The sequence below is a fragment of the Antechinus flavipes genome, chromosome 1 (genome assembly GCF_016432865.1).
Source record: "Antechinus flavipes isolate AdamAnt ecotype Samford, QLD, Australia chromosome 1, AdamAnt_v2, whole genome shotgun sequence".
Classification (NCBI taxonomy): domain Eukaryota; kingdom Metazoa; phylum Chordata; class Mammalia; order Dasyuromorphia; family Dasyuridae; genus Antechinus; species Antechinus flavipes.
The window spans coordinates 259,620,190-259,643,822 of NC_067398.1; the positions used below are offsets into that span (position 1 = coordinate 259,620,190).

Below are 23,633 nucleotides of genomic sequence, written 5' to 3' on the forward strand. Positions count from 1 at the left end.
ATTTGTATCCCAAAGGACATACTTTAAGCAAAACATTAAAACCGAGCAATAAATCTGTACTTTATTAATTAAATTAAATAATTAATTCTTAGGCAATCACAAAACATAAGCACATTTATGAAAGTTAGATAAAAAATAAATGTCTGGCAGACTATGAAAGAATTATACTTTAAGGTGATCCTCACAATGTTTTTAATGATATATCATATTTTTGTTTCATTTTACATTTTATTATGCAATGTATATACAAGTTGCTCAAATCAAAGAGATTACAGTACCAAAGTTATAAAAATTCCATTAGCTATTATCAAAATTCATATTAAAATTATCAGTTATTATAAATATGCTTTATAAAACTATGAGTTGAAATTAAATGTTTTAATATACGGAACAAAAAGCTTACACTGTAAAAAATTTAAGAAATCAATCAATAAAACCAGCTTAATTCAACATACCTGACTTATAAGGTTCAAAAGAAGCTTGCCTTCAGAACCAACTAAACAAGTTAATAGCTGTGGAATCCAAGCTAGCCACTGGATAGGAGGCACTCCAATACAGTATTTATCTACTGCATCTGCCAGTGTATTTTTGTCATCATCAAAACTTAAGAGCCATAATACCTAAAGAAAAGACAAACTTTTCAAAATTTAAATATGTATCTCGTTTGCTGTGATCACCAAGAAGTAGGCGATAGAGGAAAGAGAATGGGATTTTACATAGTGCCTATTACATGCCAGACAATACAAGCAATGTGCTAAGCAAGCACTTTACATTTGATCCTCATAACCCTACTATTATCACCTTCAGTTTAAAAATAAGGAAACTGAGGCAGAGTTTAAGTGCCGTGTGCAAAGATCACAGAGCTAATAAGCAGCTGAGGCAAGATTTGAATTCAGATCTTCCTGACTCCAGGTCAGTATTCTATCCATTGTTCCATCAGCTGCGTCCATGTAAATACAAATTTAAGTAAATTTTTCTAATTAGAAAATACCAAAAGATTAATCATTTGTCTAAAGACATAGATAAGCTAATTTTACCAAATAGCAGTGAAAAAAGAAACATTTTCACAAGGCTTATCACTGGGTAACTTGAAAGAGAAAATGTAAATGTAAAATCTTACTGTTAAATTTTTGGGAAATCAAACTATTTTTAGATGGTTATCTTTTAGGTAACTTACAGAGAAATCAACTTTCAGCATAAAAATCCCAAAGGTTTTCATCAATTACATATGGTATCAATAGTAGATGGTATAAAATTTTATAATTAGATCTTAATTGACCTGATCAGTTACATGAGAATAATCAATGATTTTGAAAAGAAATATCAAACCAAAAATGTTTAAAAACTTCATTTAAAGTAACTTATTGGAGCAAGTAGATGGCACAGTGCAATAGAATATCTGCCTTGGAGTCAGGAGGACATGAGTTCAAATTTGATCTCAAACACCATTTGTCTGATTTTGAACAAGTCACTTAACCCTGTCTCTGCCTCAGTTTCCTCATCAGTAAAATGAGCTGGAGAAGGAAACATAAACTCACTCCAATATCCTTGCCAAGAAATCCCCAAATGGGGTCATGAAGAGTCAGACATGAGTGAAATGACTAAATAAGAAAAAGACATATATATACACACACACATTTATATTTATACTACTTAAAAGATTCCTATACCAAGATTCAAAGGCTTCAAAGGCCCAAATTAACTGTTTGTATGTATATGTATGTATAAATATATGTATGTACATGTGTTTATATGTATATCGATGTGCCACTAATGCCAAATATAATAATCTAAAATAGAAGTTGATTAAATCATGCCATGCTTTTATTTTTCTCATTATAACTAGCATTGTGCCTCAGACTATTAGCAACAGGTAAGTATTGTGGAATGGCTGCAGATAAAATTGGATCTATGTGGAGTACATTTCTAATGAGAGAGCATGAAGATACTTTCTAAAAATTCATTAATCATAATAGAAGATAATTAATTACCAGTGAAAAGGGTATATTTGCTTAGGGAATGTTTCTAAGCATTTTAATAAATTAAAGAAATTTTAAGCAAAAGATTAAAAAGTTACTCTGACTTTTAAAGATTACTACTGGCTGACAAGCAACAATCCAGCCTATAACACTTGGTTCTAACTAAGGAATCTCAGGACCTTTTAATGCCCAAAGTTGGTAAAAAGCCCATTTAACAATTCAACTCAAGGATAAATAGTATGAAGAAGTACTTTGCAAATCTTAAAGACCATATAGCTGTCAATAATCGCATTAATAATAATAAATCATGTTATTATAAGTATTGTTGTTATTATAAGTCAAGGAAAGTTGCCAGGATGAATTCACACAGAAAACAATTTCTCTTGGTTGAAATATGAGAGGTACTATTCAGTAATGATCAGAAAGCTTTGAAGCCGAAAGACTTGAATTCAAATTCTGTCCTTGCCACATAGTGGCTGTAATGATCTGGAAAGTCATTTCATTTCTTGATCTAGGTAACTGTCTAAAACTGCTTCAAAGAATACTTGCACTGATAGAGAGAACTTCCTTACCTAGAAATTCTCTATACCAAAGAAATCTCAAGCTAGTCATTGTCTTGATTCCTAGATATTAATTAAAAGTGAAAGCGAGTAAAAGTATGTTAAGTTCCTAATATATAAATGTAATGTCATAACTTTTTTTAAAGATAAAAAAAATGATGAACAATTGGAAGAATATCCATTGTTTATTGGCTATGTCAACATAACAAAAATGAACATATTGCCTAAATCACAAATTTAGAACTACATCAAACTACCAAGAGAATGTTTCATAAAACTAAGGGGAAAAAAACCAATTTGAAATTCATTTGAAAGAATGAAAGATCAAGAAACTCAAGAGAATGAAAAAAATTTGAATAGAAGAAAAACACTTCTCTAACTAATTATATTATAAAGCAAAAATCAAAACTATTTGGCATGATTTAAAATTATGAGAGATCAAACTCATTTGATAATCATTATGATGATGATCATTAGATAAAAATCAGACTGTTAACACTCATTGCTGGGGGGAAATTCTTGAAGAATGAGTGATACTATCCGTAAAGATTTTGAATATAAACCTAGTGATAGTTGATGTCTGCTCTCTAAGGATATGACTAGCTTATTAATAAAAGGACAGCTCAGAGTTTTTTGTCATAAAATTGGCTATTACAATCACTGGTGGCCAAGGGAATATTTATAATTTGAATCACAGATGCTTGAAGTACAAAAGTAAATAAAAAGCCATAATTCTAGAAATCTTGAAAACAAGAAATTTAAGAGCATAAATCTAAAACGACTTCTCAGGTTCATTCTATATCCAAGATTCTGACCCTTCACAAGGGCTAGTTAGTTATCTAGCTATTATCTAGCAATAATAATTACTTCAATTAAAATCAAGTTCTAAGAAAAAATACAAGTCAACAGTGAGAACAGCAAAGACGATCTGATTCTGAGATTATTCTTATGTAAGAAGCAATTACATATTTTAATTATTTCTTTCTTGGAAGATACCTAAGATATACAGATATACTAGCATGATTCCTATCCTAATGGAGCTTATAATATATTGATCTATACATTTACAATGTTAATATGATCAAATAACACAGATTGGTACAATTATTACTAAAGAATTATTAATTGATAGAATTAAATTCAACCTCCACTTGTATTTATGGACTCAAGAGAAATTCTGCTGCAATGATAAAAGGCTCAATCAACTAACCAACAAGTATGTACTTTCCAGGATTACCTTGGCTAAGTATTTTCTTGATTTGCTCTCATTCTGATGTCGACATGCATGCAAATAGCAAGTGATGGCAGATACACCAAGGTGAAGCTGCCGCTCCTTCACAAATATATTTTCCAGGTAATCACCCCACATTGCCCAGGCCTTCACCAACACATCATGCATTTGCACAGCTGCTGAAAAAGCTTTGTTTGCCTCCTCAGACCTATCAGAATACAAAAGATTAAAATATGAATTCAAGTTTTTTAAAAGTTTGAGAGACTTACAAGCAAGGAAAACTCCACAGAACTCAAAATAGAACATGTCCAAAAGACAGGGGAACTGTTCCTTTTAACTAACAGTTTAGATATAATTCCAGAATCTAAATTTATCATTTTATTGACTAGGTATATCTGTTGAGAAGCAGGAAAGAGAAATGAATTAGGAGAAATCAGTCTCAATTTCTTTGTCTGTAAAATAAGAGGACTAAAGAGTTAGCTGTGTTTTTTTAATGGTTCCCAAGGAAAGCTGAACCTTTCCACTATGAGACAAAGTTAGTTCACTATAACGGCAAAGTTGGCTTACAACTTTTAGCTGCATAACTGCAATTCTGTAACTTAACTACTTACTCAAGCAAATTTAACCCACTACCTTCCTAGTCAAATATCCTGTTGTGGCCTTGACTAATAAGCATCACTATACCCAAATGAGCAAATGATTCAAAAGTTCACTCTGGCAAGAGTTATAGAAATGTATGTCTAAACCAGCAAAGATATAAACAGTTCTGAGAGGTAGTACTAATATAATTTCAAACAGAAAAACAAAAAAGACCAAATAGTTTGGGGGTAAAAAAAAAAAAAAGAAAGAAAGAAAGAAAGAAATATACCCAAATAGATTGCACCTAGATTGAGAAATAAAACATTCCAACATAATTGATGGAACTGAAATCACTTTAAAACAGTATTAAGGTTATAATAAAATAGTGTATTTATAAAGGTGAAAAGAATTAATTTTCAAGTTTTTCTTTTAAATTTCATAGAAAATGAAATGTCTATTAAAAATACTTCTATTCAAAACTGAAATGTTGTAATTTTAATTTTGTAAAACATATACTTTCTTTCCAAGCTTAAAAAAAAAAAGGACAATATAATTCTGAGCAAACATAATTTGACCACAGCACTTTTCTATAGAAACCTTATTGTTTAAAAATTCTTCTTTTAAATAATCTTCTAAAAGGGAAACTAAAACCAAATTTAAGTCACCAGATTCTAAATATTTCCTTATGCTTTGCCATGAAGAAAAAAAAAAAATCAAGGACAATATCAGCACTGGAAGATCATATAACAATTCTGAATTATAGAAATGATTGGGGAAATTCAGTGTTTTGTGCTCCATCTACTGGATGCATAAGAGTACATAACTGGATAGCAATCACAGAAACTAAATGTCAGTTTCAACTAAAACATGTACAGTTTTCAACTACCTACGGCTAATTAACTGTGTAAGGAGACAAATTTTGTTTCAACACAAAAAAAAGGGCTACATGATACATCTTCTAAAATGCAAACACTTGTAAAAATATGACAATGTGATCAGGTAAGTATGTAATACTCAAAAGGCAAAAAGTTTCAACTTAAAAGTATCTGTGACCTTCCTGTATATACCTCCAAAATTCTTTCTTCACTTATCCTACCACTACCTCATTATGAAGTGGACCTGGTCTACATCCCAGAAGGCTATAACAGCAAAACCCAGTTTCTGGTAATACCTATGGAGATGAAACTACTCCAAGCCCAGTCTCTATCATCACAGAATCTGTCTAGCTGAATTTAGAGAGGTTTATCACCACTTCCAGTCACCAGGTAAATTGTTTGATCACATCAACTCATAAAACAGAACATGTAGAGGTTTTAGTTTGTATCTGTGTACCACACAGGTAAAATCAGATTCTTAAAGTACTGAAGAAAATAATAATTGATAATTGTAAACAGACTTGTGCGAAATTCTTTTGAGAGCTATTCATTATGGAGATATAAACACATTTGCTCATAGCCAAATGACACTAGAGAACTGAGTTTCTAAACATACTTCTTATAATTAGAAGTTAATCATTAGTTTTAAAGGCAGAAAATTAGGTTACTGCTTTCTTAGGGTCCCCAGATTATCCTGTTCATTTTGGACAAAGGAATAAAATTCATGCCCCGATCTTATTCTATTTACTCATCTCATTGCCTAGTCTGCTTTAGTCCCATTAGTTCTAAGGCTTCTCCCCCTTCCCAGGCCATTTCCAAAGCCTAATCTCACTTTGGTGAGATTGACTCACGTATTCCCACTATTTCCCCTCATGAATTAATTTTTAAATGCCAAAACCTCTTTCCCCTCCACAGTCTGAGTATACAAAGTTCTAACAATTAATGATATTGATATATATAGATCTAAATCTATATATATCAATATATATAGATCTATATCTATATAAATGCTCATCAAAAATATCCAGGTGGTTTTATATGTATTGTAACATATTCTCTCTCTCTCTCTCTCTCTCTCTCTCTCTCTCTCTCTCTCTCTCTCTTTTTCTGAGAAGAATGTTTTTATTATCTGTGTTTATTTCTTATGTTTTCAGTCACTAGACAGAAGGATGCAATGCCATTTAGTTTTGGGGAAAGTGCAGTGGATTTGGAGCCAGATGGTACAAATCTCAGTTCTGCTACAAACTATGTATGTAACCTAGGACAAGGTTACTGAACCAATTTAGGATTTACATAATGAAGGGGATGGAGTAGTTGATTATGTTAAGATAGCAATTAGTAGCATTTCATAGAGCTTTAAGTATAATTATAAAGTACTTTACAAATAAGTCATTTGATGCTCAAAATAACCCTCAGAGATAGATATTATCATCTCCATTTTACAGATGAGGAAATTGAAACAGAATGATTTGCACAATATCACACATCTAAGCAAGTGTCTGAGGCTAAATCTGAACTCAATTCTTCTTGACTCAAGATCTAGCACTCTACTCATTGTGCTACCTTATGTGAAAGGAGTCAATTTCAGCTCTGTTCATTTTCATTTTCTGTTCAGCTCTATTCATTTTTCAAAAAGGGGGCATAAATTATTAATGAAAAACAGAAAAGGAAAAGAATGGAAAGAATGTCAATTTAAATTACTAGATAATATCACTTGCAAAATAAAATCAGAAATAAATATTTCTCAAAAAAGTTTTTCAGACACAGCAGTGCTAGTTCTATCATTCAGGGGTTCCTCCCCTAGTTTGTGAATTAACCAGAACCTAGTCTTTGTTTTTAGCTCATCACTTTTTAATACTTTTATCAAGTGGAACTCTGAAGATTGTGGAGATTGTGGGCTGTCAGTGGAAGGCAGAAAAAGTGAGTTAAAATAGACCACATAGAGATTTTTCACTCATTTGTGCTATCCCTGAATCTCATTACTAGACTGAGTTAAGGGCATCTACAAAAGATATTTGACTGGAGAGATATAAAGAGTAGAGGAAAAAAACATCAAGGGTATAAACTATGCCAATATTATCAAAAAAATTAAAATCTCATACCTATACCACAGCAGCTAACTACACTTATTCACTAAATTTTTTTTAAAAATTCATCACTACTTGTAACAGGTGTATTCTTTTCATATTTCTATCATACCATTAAGAAAAGAAATTAACACTTTCAAGAAATCTTCTTAGATTAACAGTGCTTTAAGAAAAACATTTTCCTTTTGTGTAAAATTTTTTTATAAATCATAAATGAAGAGAAAATTTAGCATATTTAAAAAACAAATCCAATAGATTTAAGTTGTAAGAATTATTTAGGCCTTAAAAGAAAAAGAACTCTGAATACTGGTTCAATAGGAGACCACAAAGCTGTATAATTATGATCAGTGGTAATGCAGAAATTAAAATGACTAGCATTATGGAAAACATGGTACAAATGCAAATAACCTTGCCTGTCAAATAGCTTATTAAAAAGCTAATTAGCCTCTGTATTATACAGCCTTTTTATATTTCCCAGTAGCTTTCTACGTCCTTGGTTAGGATGTTCTGGCACAGATTACTATGGGAGCAGCCTGATAAATGACTCACTTGACCACTATTTTCCATTTCTAACAACAGTATTTGTCACTACTATGTGATCCTATTATCTTCTGCATGTTATCAAGTCACTCTGAAAACTGTCTAATGGTCAATCTTCTAATAACAAGTCACTTCCTTGCTAGCCCTTCAATGAAAAAGACACAATTGACTACAGTGATAGCATGACTTTTATGGAAGGTTCAGATTGCCAAAATACAACTATCTCAGCACAATCTTTTAACAATAATAACAGCAGCTCATGTTTATATAGTATACCAATTATTTATAGTGCTTTCTTTGCAACCTATAAGGTAAATGATATACAAATTATCATTTCCCTTTTACAGAGAAGATTGGGGACCAAAAAGTTCAGGTTATTTGCCAATAGTTTAAAAATAAAAGAACTAGTTTGATAAAAATTCAGCTGACCACAACACATTACTTTCTCTTTAAGTACTAATTAAGCATCATAATGAATTTGGAAAGAAGAATTATACGTTTGATCCATATCAAATTCCTTGCTGTCTTGGAAAGGGAGATGAGGGGAGGGAAGAAAAATTAGGAATACAAGGTTTTGCAAAGATAAACAATGAAAACAATCTTTTCATGTAATTGAAAAAATAAAGTACCATTGAAAAAATAAAATTAAAAATAAACAGGTTGGCACAACGAATAGAGCACCATCTCTGAAATCAGAAAGACAGTGGTCTCAGACATTTAACACTTCCTAGCTATGTGACCCTATTAAGTCACTTAATCCCAACTGCCTCAGCAAAACAAAACAAAACAAAACAAAAAAAACAAAACAAAAAAAAAAAAACCCTAACCATAAAAAATAAACAAAAAAGCATCATAATAGCATTTGATATTACACTAGAAGTTTTAACTGAAACAGCAAGACAATAAAAAAAAATTTTAAATAGAGACAAAAAAAAAGGAAAAATTCTCCATTCACAGATAATATACTAAGACATTACTGAATTCCCCTATCCTAAGATTGAATAAAAAAATTCATTGCAACAACTGTTTCTATAAAGTAGGGTATAAAAGAAAATTCTCAAAATCAACCTTTCTATATAAAGCTGGAAAAAAAATTCAAAAGAAAGAAGTAAAGAAATTCCATTCAAAATAATTTGAAATAAATAATATATTTGGGTACAATAGCAAATTTAGGTTGCTACAGCAAATATGAGTACTACCAATTGCAAATCTTTGGCAGTAGTATAAATGATGGATTAGAGTGCAAAGTCTAGAGGCAGAGAAAATTATTGAATTAGTCCATGGAACACATGACAAAATTCTGAAGTAAAGTGCTTATGATATGAGGAAAGAATAGAGGACAAATGTGAGACATGAAGAATTGATTTTAACACGATTTGGCAACTGGGGTATAAAGAGTGAAAAAATGAAGAGTGAAGGATAATTCCTAAGTTTTAAAATTTAGGATATACAAATACAAAGAGAATGGAATATGAATGATGATAGTACAAAGGAGGATATTCTGAAACAGCAAAGTAATATTATAAGAATTGAAGGAGAAGAGAGCATCCTTCCAGAAAGGAAGAGATAGAGTCAACAATGTCAAATACTATAGAGATTAAAAAAAGAATAAGTCTTTAGAAAAAGGTGACTATATTTAATAAAGAGATCACTAGTGGCCTCCAATGTAGTCATTTGAGGACTATGATATAGTCATGACAGAGTAAAAGGGACTGAGGAGGAGGATTAAAGGGAAGAGAGTGGTAAGAAAGTATAGAAAATGAATCAGACAGTTTTTTTTCCTAGGAGTCTGAATGTAAACTCCTTAACAGCAAAGAATGTTTCTGCTTTTTTTGGAAGAATTCAGAGAAAACATAGGATTATAAGCAAAGCAAAAGAAACTGGGAAGGGGTACTACAGAAGCATATACAATGATTTCAATTCCACAAATTTTTAAAAGCACAAATATATTCATATATATTCAGATTAATTGTAATGAACAAACTTGGCTGTAGAGAAGACAGTATAAAACAGATATCCCTCATCTCAGGAGAAAGGAAAGGGATTCTGGGTGAAGAATGTTACACATTCATTCAGGGGTGATTGTGAAGTGGTTTTAAGGAAATTTTTTTTAAATAGATTTTGATGAGGGAGGGTATATTAACAAATAACAAATGATTTAAAAAGGCAGTAATTAATTTTAAAAACATTAATATGACAAATAGTTTCAATAAACTTGGGAGGATGGGAGAGAAATAAAAGGACCAAAGGTCATCTCTATGGCATGATAAGGCACTAGGGTAGAACTATATAATTAATTAGTGAAAGTATTTTCCAGGATCTTATAGGAATCGTAAGATAATTTTCAGTTAGTGTTTATTCACATATAATTATTCTATTTCTTTTTCTAAACAGTTTAGCTCACCCATGATAAAGAGTACAATTTCTAGCCAATATAACTTATGGATCTACATGGATCAAACATTTCAGGTTTTTCATGACTCTATATTTAAAAACTGGGGTTTTGTCCTTGTTTGGGTACTAATCAGATGCATGAGATTGGGAAAAATTATTTGACTTCTTAAGGGCCTCAGGTTCCTCAACTGAAAAATGAGAAGGCTAAATAAAATGATCCCAAAGGTCCTAAAAGTCTGTGGTTATCATAATGTTAATAATATTTCCCATATGTAAATATATTCAATTATGACCAAAAAAGAATGTTTATATATAGATATATACACACACACACATTTTATATATATGTATATATATAAAATGCTATGAATATATATGTATTATATAAACAAAATAATTTTCTTATACTGAACAAAAACTTATTTAAACAATATATACCTGGGGCAGCTAGGTGGTGCAATGGATATAGCACCACTCCTGAAGTTAGGAGGACCTTGATTCAAATTTGACCCCAGAAACTTAACACTTCCTAACTGTGTGACCCTGGGCAAGTCACTTAAGTTCAATTGCCTCAGCAAAAAAAAAAAAAAAAAAAAAAAAAAAAAATGCATACCAAACTGACTTTATCAATCTCCTGATGAAAGCTATTACATCTTGCTATGAGGGTACTGTAGCTGACACATTGTGGAGGAAAAGCAATTTCTTGCTTGAACTTGGTACCTGAATGACATCCCTGCTTAAAAATTTGTATGTATTATTGCTGTTATTCCTGGCTTATATGGAGACAATTCATTCGTGTAATATACATACTTGTTAATCTGTGCCAAGAACATTCCCTTTAAAGCATAAAATTCAGCTGTCATCTCCTTTGTGAAATACTTCAAGTTTGTGGATTCAATGACTTCAAGGCCCTGTTAAGAGAAAATGTTGGGTGTGTGGGAAAAGTACTAAAAAATGAACTGCCAGATCAATAATGTAACAGACAACATAAAAGATCAATGGAATCAATGATCTCCTTGAGAGCCTTCTCCTTTTACCAAAATACAATAATAAAGTGATATATTTCCTCAACCTGGCTGCCAATTATTTAACAGTAAAAAATTTTAACTCAGTTATCAATTGACAACTTTACTCTCAAAAATGTAATCATTTTTTTAGTTCAGTTTCATTTACTCATCCTAATATTCCCCCCTTCATCAAATTAATTAAATTCAAAATCTTAATTCTTAAGTTTTTGTAATGTGTTAAGGAAAAAACAGAACTTAAATTGTATAACATAACTAAATGACTACTTGGTTTTTTGCCTCTTTTCTTCTTGGAATTATCTCCTTCTACTATAAGTGCACTATTCTCTCTCTCTTTCATGACTTTTTCTTGTACATGACATTTAATTATAATCCTTAAATTTCTTACTTTGTTTATTCCATGAGTGGACAATTAAGGTCAAAAGAAACACATCCCATTAACACTATACCTGCATACATTCATTTTTGCCCATGACTCCAGCCAACTGGAGGTAGCATTTGACTTGCTGTCGAATTTTCTGAAAACAATCCACAATAGGAACAGTAGGAATAGTATGAATACGGCTTAATATATCCAGAGCTACATTAACCAGTCCTTGTTTCCGAGCAATTTTTCCATATTGGATGATGGCTGAAGCTGATGCATGAACCCCAAGCATGGCATTATTGGAACTGGGATCATGCTGTGAACTATTTTCATAGGCAGTTACAATAGCTAGAAAGCAAAGAAATAAATTATTAGTATAAGTTAAACTGAGATAGAAAAAAAATTGTCTTAATAAGGTTTGTTAAAAATATAAAATGAACATATGGCTTATGAAAATGGGAGATTTGTGATGAACCCAAGCTACTTTTGTTGTGTATCATACTTATATTTTTTCATTAAAAAATAAATATACTTACACATTATACTCAACACCATCACCTTAGCTAATTACATCATGAAGGTTGCCTTGTAAACCTTGACCATATAAGCCCACTATCAGGCTCAGGACCTCAAGAGTGGAGAAAGGAGGGAGAACAGAAAAGGGGACAAAGTGAGAGCATAGCTGTTCTAGTCTTCCTCAGTGACTCGGATTTCTGAGAAAAGTTCTGAGGACCCCACATGGTCCTCACACCATTTGCCAAGTTGGTGACCTTTGACTCCATTCTAGTAACAAAAAGTGGAAAACACCATCCCTCCCCATACCTCCCCCCACATAACAACAACAACAAAAACAGTGGGTTGTCTGGAAAATTACATGATGAATGCATGCCGGACCAGGTAGGTTTACCCTGGTAATGATGTTGTCTCCACATGAAAATGCTGCTCCAGTGAGATAAATCATCTGATACAATAGGTAACCTATTCCTCCAAGTTTTTACTACAGTCTTCATATCATGGAGGCTGTTGTTCCTTCCCAAGTTAGTTGGCTGTAAACCAGCATTTATTTGTGCAGCTTCCTGAAGTTCAATGATTTGCTGAGCTGCCTAAATAAAAGAAATACTAATTACTAAGAGATAAGTTATTTTCAAAGAATAAAACTAGCCAAGTATGCTCCTGTGATTCTGATTAAATTATTTAACCAATTACCTCTAATTAAACATACATATCTCAATAACAACATAACATTGATATAAACACTATAACATGTACAAAGCAGTCTCCTCACAATTATCCTATAAAAAAGGGAATATCTTTATTCCTCCCATTTTAAAAATGAGAGAAATGAGATTGAGAAATTAAATGATTTGATCAGGTACACAACTATCAAGTGCCAGAAAACAGATTTAAGTTCAAGATAACGCTTAAGAAAAGCAAGTAATTTTTCTCTCTATGAACCTTAAAAAACATTCAGGACTGAGGCATAAAGATGTCATCTGACTTGCAAAGATCCCTATAATTACTTTTCTCTCTCAATAAAGTCAGCATGCTTATCTTATAGAAGTACTTCCAGAATGGAGCAAGGAGATTTGAGATCTGTCAAAAAGTTAGTATCTATAGAGCAGGAAGGTGCAGATATAATTATAAAATAATTAATTTATATGTTATTAAATGCCCATTAACAATACACTATCCTATTCACTTAGATGAATAGTGATGATTCTGATATAGTCTATGCTCTGGAGAAGAGTAGCATGAACTGGAGAGGTCAATGCCACTGGCAATGGAAAAGAAGAAAGACATTTGATAAGATATTCCAGAGAAGGAAAACCTGGAGATTAATTAGACATGAAGAAAAGAAGAAGAGGTCAAGAAAATAGAAAATAGAGCTGATGTTTTACAAGTCTTTATAAGTAGAATAATGCTATTACTAATACCAAGAAACAAAAAGGTTTTGGAAAATGAGAAAATTTGTAGTTGGCTGGAATACAAATCTAGAGAAGTTGAAATAAAAAGATTAGAGATAAAGATTTAGTAGTATACCCTATATCTGAGCAAATCACTTAATCTATCAGTGTCCCAGGCAAGTGGTATCAAACTCAAGCTCTATTTATCACTTATTAACTTTAAAAAAACCCACAAATAAGCATTACCATTGTTTTGCTGTATTTTTTTTATTATTTTGTTAAGTATCTCCCAATTATACTTGGTTTGGCTACTCTCAGGAATACTGCCTGGATAGTTTTATAATAGAGGGTTTGTAACTTTTGCAACTAGGCAACTCTCTAAGACTATCAAGTTGAAGAGAGGCTTCAATCTGCATTAAGTAATGGGAGTTTCCTCTTTAGGGAAGTCCACCAAACCAATGAAATTACAGGTCCACTGCCCTTATTCTTTATACACATAATATAATAATAAATATTTAGATATTAAAATGAGTATTGTATTTTGTATTTTTACACTTGTATTTTTACAATACTCCCATGAAAAGTTAAATTTTTATTAATTATATTAATTATCTTACTGACATGTAACATATCCATATTTTTTCAGAAAGCTATAAAGCAGAGAGCATATATGGGAGTAAAAAATTCACATAAATATATATACACACGTACATGTATGTTTATCTATTTGTTTTAGGAAAAAGGAATCCATTTCAAATGAACACATTTGAGATTTTCAGTAATCTACCAAGAAAAAAAAATTATTTGTTGTCACTGGACAAATTCTAAAATCCACAAATACCTAAGGTAAGAGACCCTAAGTTATGAGAAGAAAGACTAGGGGGAAAAATTATTTTTGTTGAATTCTAACTGCCAGTGTGGAGGATTAACAAACTAATTAAGTTGATGACTTCATTTATAATTAAAATAACATACCTGTTATAGCTATTTTCAGAGAAAAAAGTTTTCATCAAAATAAATCCACATTTAACATAATTAAATTTCTTGAACCAAAGTAACAAAAAACTAATTTGGGAGTCATTAGACAAAGTGCTGTTCACCAAACAGTTTAACTTTTATCCTATTCTATCATTTATATTTAATGCACATTCTTAACATTAAATGGAATTACCAAAATACCAATTTGCTACTAAGTTCTCATTTTTATCTTTTAGGACTTGTGTCATTTTTAGACTAGGGTTAGATAGAATGATGGATACATAAATAGAGCGATCAAAAGATATCTATATGAAAGTTTTATCCAAATTATGGCAAATTTGCAATCACATTCTTACACAGTGAACTAATAATAAATGGATGACCTGGGGCCACTACCAGTAATACTTTAAAAGTGGTAATTTTGTCCTTGTGATATTTTTCAACAGCTAGCCTGAAATTACTTCAGTCTTTGGAAATGACTTTAGTCATTCATGCTTTCTTATTTAACTGTCATAGAAGTAAAAGCAATTGATGGTTATATGTAAGGATTTCAAGATTAATAAGTATTTATTTTAAATTCATTCCTCTTGTGCATTTCCTCCCAATGAATGTTTTTAGATGATCTTTATACTCTTTAAATCTAAGTTTTCTTAGAAACCAATATGTTTTAGAAGGCATCTTTTTCCAGAATAAGCCTATTTCATCTGTAAATTAAATATATTGATCCATCAGTAAATCCATGTTCATCAATTACTTTCCTCAAAACATTCAGGGTATTTTAATAATTTAGTTATTGCATCCACAACTCACTGACCTCTTCTCTTCACTGATCTAAACATGAAATTAAACTTGATTTTTAAAGTGAAGTTTCTTCACCATCTACTTAATTTCCATTAATTAATGTCCAAATACAAACCTATCCTTGCAGGACACATTACTGACTAGAAAACCACTACTTAATACAATATTGCATCTATATATATATATATATATATATATATATATATATATATATATATATATATATATATTTTAATTTAGCTAATCTCTTACCAATTACACTTTAATCTGGTTCTGCCTGCTGGGAGTTTTACAGAATCTCAGAGGAGGTCTAGAAATCTTTGATATAGTACACAGAAGCATAATACATCCATATGTAACAATGCAGCAAAATGTTGAATGTTTTTTAAAACAAACAAACGTTCAACTAGCTCATATGCATTTCATGGTAGGGTGAAATTTCTGTGTTTTATTCTAGAAACAACAGCAACCCATCAACAATTTGTGAGGAGAGGGCCTGCTCAGATCTGTGTTTCAAAAAAAAATCAACTTGGTAGCAATGTAGAATATGGATTAGATAAAGCAAAAACCACAAAGAAATACTTCAATTAGAGCCCAAGTGAGAGATAGTAAGGTCTCAAAACTAGGATAAAGGTTAATATTTGACATTTTCTATTTGGTTACCAATTTGTTGTCAGGATATTCATAAAACTATGGAAAATAAATGCTTCAACAATAAGCTATTACAAAATAATAATTCTTGGAGGAATGGAGAAACCATTATTATTGTATTTTTATTCTTCAAGTGAATAAGGCATCTAATTTATTTAGAAGTTTTCTCCAATCCTACCAAATGCAATTCCCATATACCTGTTCATTTTCATAGAAGTTTATTACAAGGGGTCCAGGTCTGGTTTCAATAGGCTAATGGATTTCTTTGCTTTCTTCTGATATCGTAAGAAATGAGTAAAGCCCTGAGAGTATCCACCCCAAATACATGGTTACTCCATCTTCTGTTCCTAGCAGACAATTCCTAGGAATTTTTTACTCCTGTTCTCCTTGAGATGCTTTAATGTTACAGTCCTTTTATTATCTTGCTGTCATATAACAATACTAGCTGATACTTGATTTTAGAGAGAAAAGCTTATGCTTTGATGAGAAGTTTGGAACCTTTACGGATGCTTTGTAATTTCCCTGAGGCAATCTAAGCTACTTTCCTCTTCTTGTTTAATTCCAGGGCCAGCTTGGACTCATCATTTGTACTGTCAGTCCCAGGCAAAATGTCCACCCAAGTACATGTTGTAATTTTGGCAGTCAACATTCATTATCTTCACAAAGTCCTTTGTGAAAGGACTTACTACTGTACAAAGCTGAACCTGAGTTGTTGAAGATTGTGGCAAGTGCAGCATAAGGTCCCATGACTGAAAGGCTTTTAGCATGGCTTAAGCAACTTAGCTAAAAGAGAAGCTCATCACCTGGGTATTGGCCATTTAAAAATCAATTTTTTGTCCATGACAACCCATGAAACAAAGAAAATGAAAAATGGCTCCTAGTCCAATGCAGTTCCCTGCTGCTTTTCTAGGAACAGCGTCAGAATGGGTGGTGAAGGGAAAAAACATCTAAAACTTTATTTTGACTTTTAGTATTCGAAATGTTCTTTATCCAGTAATCCATGATAAATAGCTAGAGGACATAAATCATATCAATATAGATATTCATACTATGAATAAAAGGAAGGATTAGTAGGTAAGTGAGAGCATGGTTCTGAAGGTCTCTTGGTAAGCCAAAGAAAGATGAGAAGATGGGTTTTTATCATGTATATAAAACCATTGTTTCATCAGATATTTTGCCATTATTTATTATAGTTTTAGTAATAATTACTTCAAAAAGTTATTCTTCTGCTCATAGATAGTTGTTAAGAAAGAAGGAGTAGGAAAATTCTACATCCAATTCGTGAATCCTCCAAAATCCTCCAAAACTGTTTCAACATGTACTCATATATTTGGTGACTTCAGTATAAAGGTAAAAAAAGGAAAGGATGAAGAGAAATATATCAGAAAGCACAATTCAAAAAAAGGTCTTTTCATTATATATGAATATAGGGGCAGCTAGAAGGTGCAGTGACTGAAGTCAGGAGGACTTCAAATCTGACCTTAGACATTTAACACTTCCTGGCTGTGTGACCCTGGGCAAGTCACTTAACCCCAATTGCCTCTGCCAAAAAAAAAAAAAAAATTTGATAAGGATATGATCATTATGCTTTAATACCCTAAATTTCATCTTATAAGAAGGAATCAATACTCGTTTGACATTATAAACCCCCAAAACCATTGCAAAAACCCAAGACATAACATGGCAAAGAATTTTTACTGATGAAAAACTTAGTCTAACTGCATATAGATAACTATCAGCTTATCAGAGCTAAGGTCAGAATCAGCAAAAAGCAAGAAGAAGCAGGCACGAAGAGAAGCAGCATACAAATGAACCTTAATCCTAAATTATTTAAACAATTAGCTGACCTTCAAAATGGGAAATGGACAACAGAAATGTCAATAAAAACAATGACAATTTTATATAGAAATTTAACTGACGTAAAGTAACTGCCACATTAATGATGCAAAAAGAGTCCAGAAAATACATTGTTCAGCAAACATCAGACAAAGGTACCAAGCAGAAAAAACTTCCAAAAACTACGTTGGATTAGAAATTCATTTACATCTCACTGAGAATGAAAGGTGATAAGTAACAGAATCAACTTATATCTATGTATATATACTCATACCTATGACATTAAGCAATGTCATTCCAAAGAGAGTTAAAGTCCAAAAAATGGAAGGCTTATAAAATGATTAAAATAAACCTCTTTTTTTTCCCCCACCAAGGATAGAACAGAACTATTATACTTGGACAATAACATTACAATTCCAGATGAGATTATAGGGTAGATAGAAATGGCACTAAAAAGGACAAAAATGAGAATGGACTGGACCAAGGATTGTCCATAGTGGAGTTCCATTAAAGGCATTGAGGGATTGATATACAAAGGTAGCTAAAGAAGGGGAAAATACCATCAGCACAAAGAAAAAGATCCTACATTTAATAACTGAAAAAATGTGACAAAAACATCAGTAACTACCAAACTAGATGCCTGTACTTCTCATACACACAAAATCTTTATAAAGTTATTTAAACATGAATGAAAGAATCTTCATGAATGAAAGAATCTTCAATGAGTGTATTAGAAGAGAACAAGTAGGAGAAGGCCCAAGAAATATTTACTAATGGATTACATTTTTAACATCTCACAAATGAATGAAAAGATGCAAAGAATAAAAAATCCCATTGTGCTTATGACTTGATTATGAAGGGAAAAAAAGATTTGATCTGATAGTGCAAAACTCTTGCCTTACAAGCTCGTTTTCAACAAGGTAATAATATGTACCTTTCATATTTCAAAATCTCCAAAATTCTTCAAAAGAGACATTAATAGAATGAATTCTGTTCAACAATCTTCTAATAACAAATATTAGGAGAGATATGAAAAAAGGAGTTATACGCTTGCCAAAGATATTCACTGCTATGATGGGAAGAGGTATCAAGAAATTCAAGTTTCCAATATGTTCCCTGAGCATGGTGAAGTTCTCCAGAGGCTCCTCTTGGTGCACAACATTCACTATACTGACTATACCAAGCAAAGACTCCTCAAAGTGATTTATAATCTAGAGGAAAGACTACATAGATGAACTATGTCTATTCCCAAATCTAGAGATCTAAAACTTCAAGTTTTATGTTTTAAGCCTGGGAGATAATTCTATGATGATTGTTGAAAGGGCCTTGAAATGTAAAGGGATAATAGAAATTAGGATCGATTAGATCAGGAGAGGGTTCCCTACCAGTTTCTCTATGTCACACAATGTCAGAGAAAAAGTACTACTAGATAGGGAATATAAACAGGAAGTAAGAATGACCTTGTTCTAAATTTATAAAAGTGAGCAAAGTTTCTCTTAATAATCTCTCATATATTAAGCATTTAGGGCAATCAGTGGTCAATTGTGTGAGACTATAGAGAGAGTTTTGTAATAACCTGTTTCTCTGACCTCTATAATCCAGTAAAATACAAAATGTATCCTACTGCTTTTCTTTTATTGAATCTCAAAACATTCCTCCCTCCCCAACATCCCCCTCCAAATAAATGATACACAGGCTTCACAGGGAAATAATGGGAAAGGAATAACCATTTAGAGTACCTGTGTGTGTCAGGAACTGTGCTATGTGCTTATAAATATCAATTCACTTGGGCAGCTAGGTGGCACAGTGGCTAATGTAGCAGCCCTGAAGTCAGGAGGACCTGAGTTCAAATCTGACCTCAGACACTTAACACTTCTTAGCTGTGTGACTCTGGGCAAGTTGGGAAGGGGATAGGAAATATTAATTCATTTGATTCTCACAATTACCTGAGGAGATAAGAATCCATTTTACAATTAAGAAAGTGACTCAAACAGATAAACTGACTTGCCCAAGGTGATACAACTAGGAATTGCCTGAGACCAGTTTTTAATAAGGCTTTCAAGATTCCAGGTCTAGCACTCTCTCCGCTATACAACTTGCCTAGTATTGTTTTAATTGTTGTTTTTAAGCCTGTCTCAGGTCAAACACTTAGTAAACTGAAATGAACACTCTCCAACATTTTATCATCTGAACAATAAAGAAAAGGCAAAGTTAATCCCCCACCACCACCACCACCACCAAGGAGACCTCAAAAAAAAAATAATAATAATTAAAGGAAAAATTCAATTTGGTCTAATTTCATAGGCTTTTTGATATATACATTAATGAAAATGTAGTTATAAAATATAGGACAGGAATGAGATTGTTACAGCAAGGAAATATCTTACTACTCAAAGTATTATTCAAAGTTATATGACAAAACTGTATAAAAATAAGACTAACTAGTAATAGTAAGCACCATCAACGGTGATGCTTACCACAACAGACACTGCCTATCTCCACCTTTCTTTAATTAAAAAAAAAGACTTCAAAACTCTGAGTGTTCAAATATTAAAAGGTTTTTTTTTCCTTCATCTTACCTGAAGAAGGGGAGTGTGAACATGAGAAACCACATGAGGAAGTCTTCGCCATTCTCGAATAGCCAGACTACTAGCCATCTCCACAAGACGCTCAATGAAGTTAAGCTGCTGTTCTTCAGGGTGGCAAATAGCTAAATATCCTCGATACATATTGACTTTCCATGCCATCTCTTTCGGGCAACTAAGTTCCACCTAATGGAAGAATAAAAATATCTTTCTTCAAATTACCATAGAAGAAACTGAAAATTATATTATCCACTTAAAAAAAAAAAAAAAGCTGCATTAACAACAGCAAGGAAAAGAAAGAATTCCATTTCTCAAAAATATTAGTGTCACCAGATAGTACAATTCTATGTGTAAAGAGGAACATTTTTAAAAAAACAATCAACTATTGCACATGCAACTAATGAAAATCACTTTGCTTTGGTGTTTAAAAAAATCATTATACAACAAAAACCAATACCTGGTAAATATATGCTCCCACTTTAGCTGTTCTCTTCTTGTTCTTTTATAATTCTATAAAGAAGGGTCAGATAATTCCAACTAGAAAGTCATGCTAAGAGTTCCTTCCTACAAAGCCACGTTGTGCTTTACATTAAATTGTTTTATAGCTCAATCATAACAGTCCAAATACCATCCAGCATATGTATTGCAAGAGCACTTCTTAGGTCACAGGTTCCAATGGTCAAAGGCTGGTTTTTCTACTGTTACAATGACTTAATGTGACTGATGTCATTTAAAATAATAGAACTTGTTAAAAATAACATGTATTTAACTTCAAGTTTTGGGTTTTTTTATCTATTCCACTGTTTTTTAAGAAACTAAACTATTTTTCTCGTCTAAATACAGACTTGGTTTTTAAAACTATGGGGCAGAAAAAACATTAATAAAGAAATGAAGGTACCAATTTTAGGTTTATAATAATTATTATCATAACTATAATAATTTCAATAAATTATATTTTAATAGTTGTTAAACACAAAAATCTAATGAAAACCTTGCTAATATAAACATATATTTTATTATATAATTATATAATATATATTAATAAGATAGAGAGAGAGAAATATATATGTATATATTCAGTAACTGAATGTATATAATTCAGTAACTGAATATTAATATTCAATAACTGAATAAAAAATGAAAATTAGTTCAAATCAAAGTCCATGGTGGTTTTGTGCTTAATTTTTAAGTGGATTATGAAATATTCTGTTTAAACATGTCTAAAAAGCATTTTCTACTCATAAAGAAAATGCCTAGCATTATCAAAATAACAATGGTATCTGCTTTGGAAAATGCAAAGGAAAATATAAAATAACATTGATATAGCCTACTAATAATACTATAACAAATAGTTTCATATGAAATCAATAACTGAAATTGCTTATAAAATTTTAGCCTTATCTCCATAGTCCAATATAAATGTTTTGTTACTTAAAAAAAAAACTTCTCACAGTACAACAAAAACAAACATGCAATTCTTGAGAGTTGAAAATTCTCAGATCATATACAATCACAATTACTGCCTGTCACAAAAACCAAATTCACTCATTTTCAACAGACAAACAGGAAAACCAAAAAAAAAAAAAAAAAATTTTTTTTTCTCCACTCTCTAATTCTAAATTAGACTGGCTAATCCTTGAAATGGACTATATTTTAATCAAAAGTTAACACCTTTATGGTTCTGGCCTCCTATTGATCCACTACAATCATGCTGCCACCAAGAGGCAAAGAAAAAACTACTATTTTAATCCCTAAATTTGTCCTAGTGTCCAATAAAATACAGAATTATTGCTTTGTGAAAACTACTGGGTAATGAAGAGTAAATATGTTTCCATTGCAGCTCTTCATTAACTTTAGCCCATAATCATCTCTTTTCTACATAATCTACTCTCCTGAAGGGAACTACATTAATGCAACTCATATTCATTTTTACTTTGAAATTGCAGAATTTTTTGTGTCAAACTCTACTGAAAAGAAATCTGCTCTTTTAACTTTTCCCACATATAAAAGTTAAAAGGACCATAAACCTCTTATTTCTCACATTTTCCATAGTCCAGGTTTTTTAGCTAGGTAATTATCAACTAACTTACAATTTTAAGTCTTTGGAAAGGATTAAGAGACAATCAATTAGATGGGAGAAAAATCCCTTCTTCTTAAAAGACACATTTAATTTTGACAATCAGAATGCCTGGTTATGTTCTAAATTTACATAGTACTCCAGAGAGACATTTTGGGCTTTTGTTGATATCATTAGTAATGGATAGAGGAATAATATAATAGCTTGCACAATAAGTCATAAAGGGACCTAAGAAACCATCTAGTACAATCCCTCATTAAACCACGAAACTCTGGTTATAACATCTCTGACAAATGATTATTACCTAATGTCTGTTTGAAGAAACTCACAATCTCATAACAGTTTCTTTCCTTTGGGGACAGCTTTAAGTGTAGATAAGATTTTCATTAAGTTGAACTGAACTCAACCTCTCCCTATTTTCCATTCACTATCCAGTTCTACTTTCTAAGACCAAGCAGAATAAGACTAATTCCCCTTCCAAATGACACACCTTCAAATAATTGCATATTACAATGTAGTTCTGATCCAACTAAGTCTTCTCTATTTGTCCCCAAGTGCTTCAAACAGTTCTCATATGGAATAGTTTTGAGTCTTTTAATTGTCCTAGATCTAATTCTGTCACTCTCTCTCACACACAACTAACAACCATCCACAAATGTAATTCATCCACATTTTTTAAAGTGTTGTTTGGTAGAAAATCAAGAGAGAACTGGGTAACACAATCAGAACTATTAAGCTCTTATTTTTGTTAGGTACTACAAAATAAAAACTCTGGCAAATAAGCAAGCATTAAAGATCCAAAGAAACAAGCAGAAAATATCTTAGTCCACATAAAAAGCAAGTAAAAGGAAAGGAAGACCTCAATATCAATCAATACACAAAATAAGAACAAGGTAATTTTGAGAGGAAGGTACTAGCAGTTGAAGGGAAGGAGAAAGTTTCAAGTAGAAAGTGGTGCTTGAACTGAGTTCTGAAGAAAATGAAGGCTTCTCAGAGGCAATATCTTCCAATATGGAGAGATCACATTTTGAGAGATCACAATCCCATCATTTACAAGTAAGGAAACTGAGAAAGTTAAAGAGTCCTGGGTGAGAAAATTAGACTAGCACAGATAGACAATGTGCATAAAGGGAATAATGTGAAAGAAAATGGCAAAAGCAGGAA

The 23,633-nt window shown here is 31.8% G+C and overlaps 1 protein-coding gene across 1 annotated transcript in view; it reads right to left on the minus strand.

Moving 5' to 3' along the window:
• TRRAP (transformation/transcription domain associated protein) overlaps positions 1-23,633 on the minus strand; it is a 137,914-nt gene that overhangs the window by 24,383 nt on the left and 89,898 nt on the right. Inside the window, 6 exon segments of the mRNA XM_052000683.1 lie at positions 456-620; positions 3,777-3,978; positions 11,056-11,156; positions 11,720-11,985; positions 12,545-12,740; positions 20,387-20,578. Coding sequence (XP_051856643.1) covers positions 456-620; positions 3,777-3,978; positions 11,056-11,156; positions 11,720-11,985; positions 12,545-12,740; positions 20,387-20,578 — 1,122 coding nt within the window.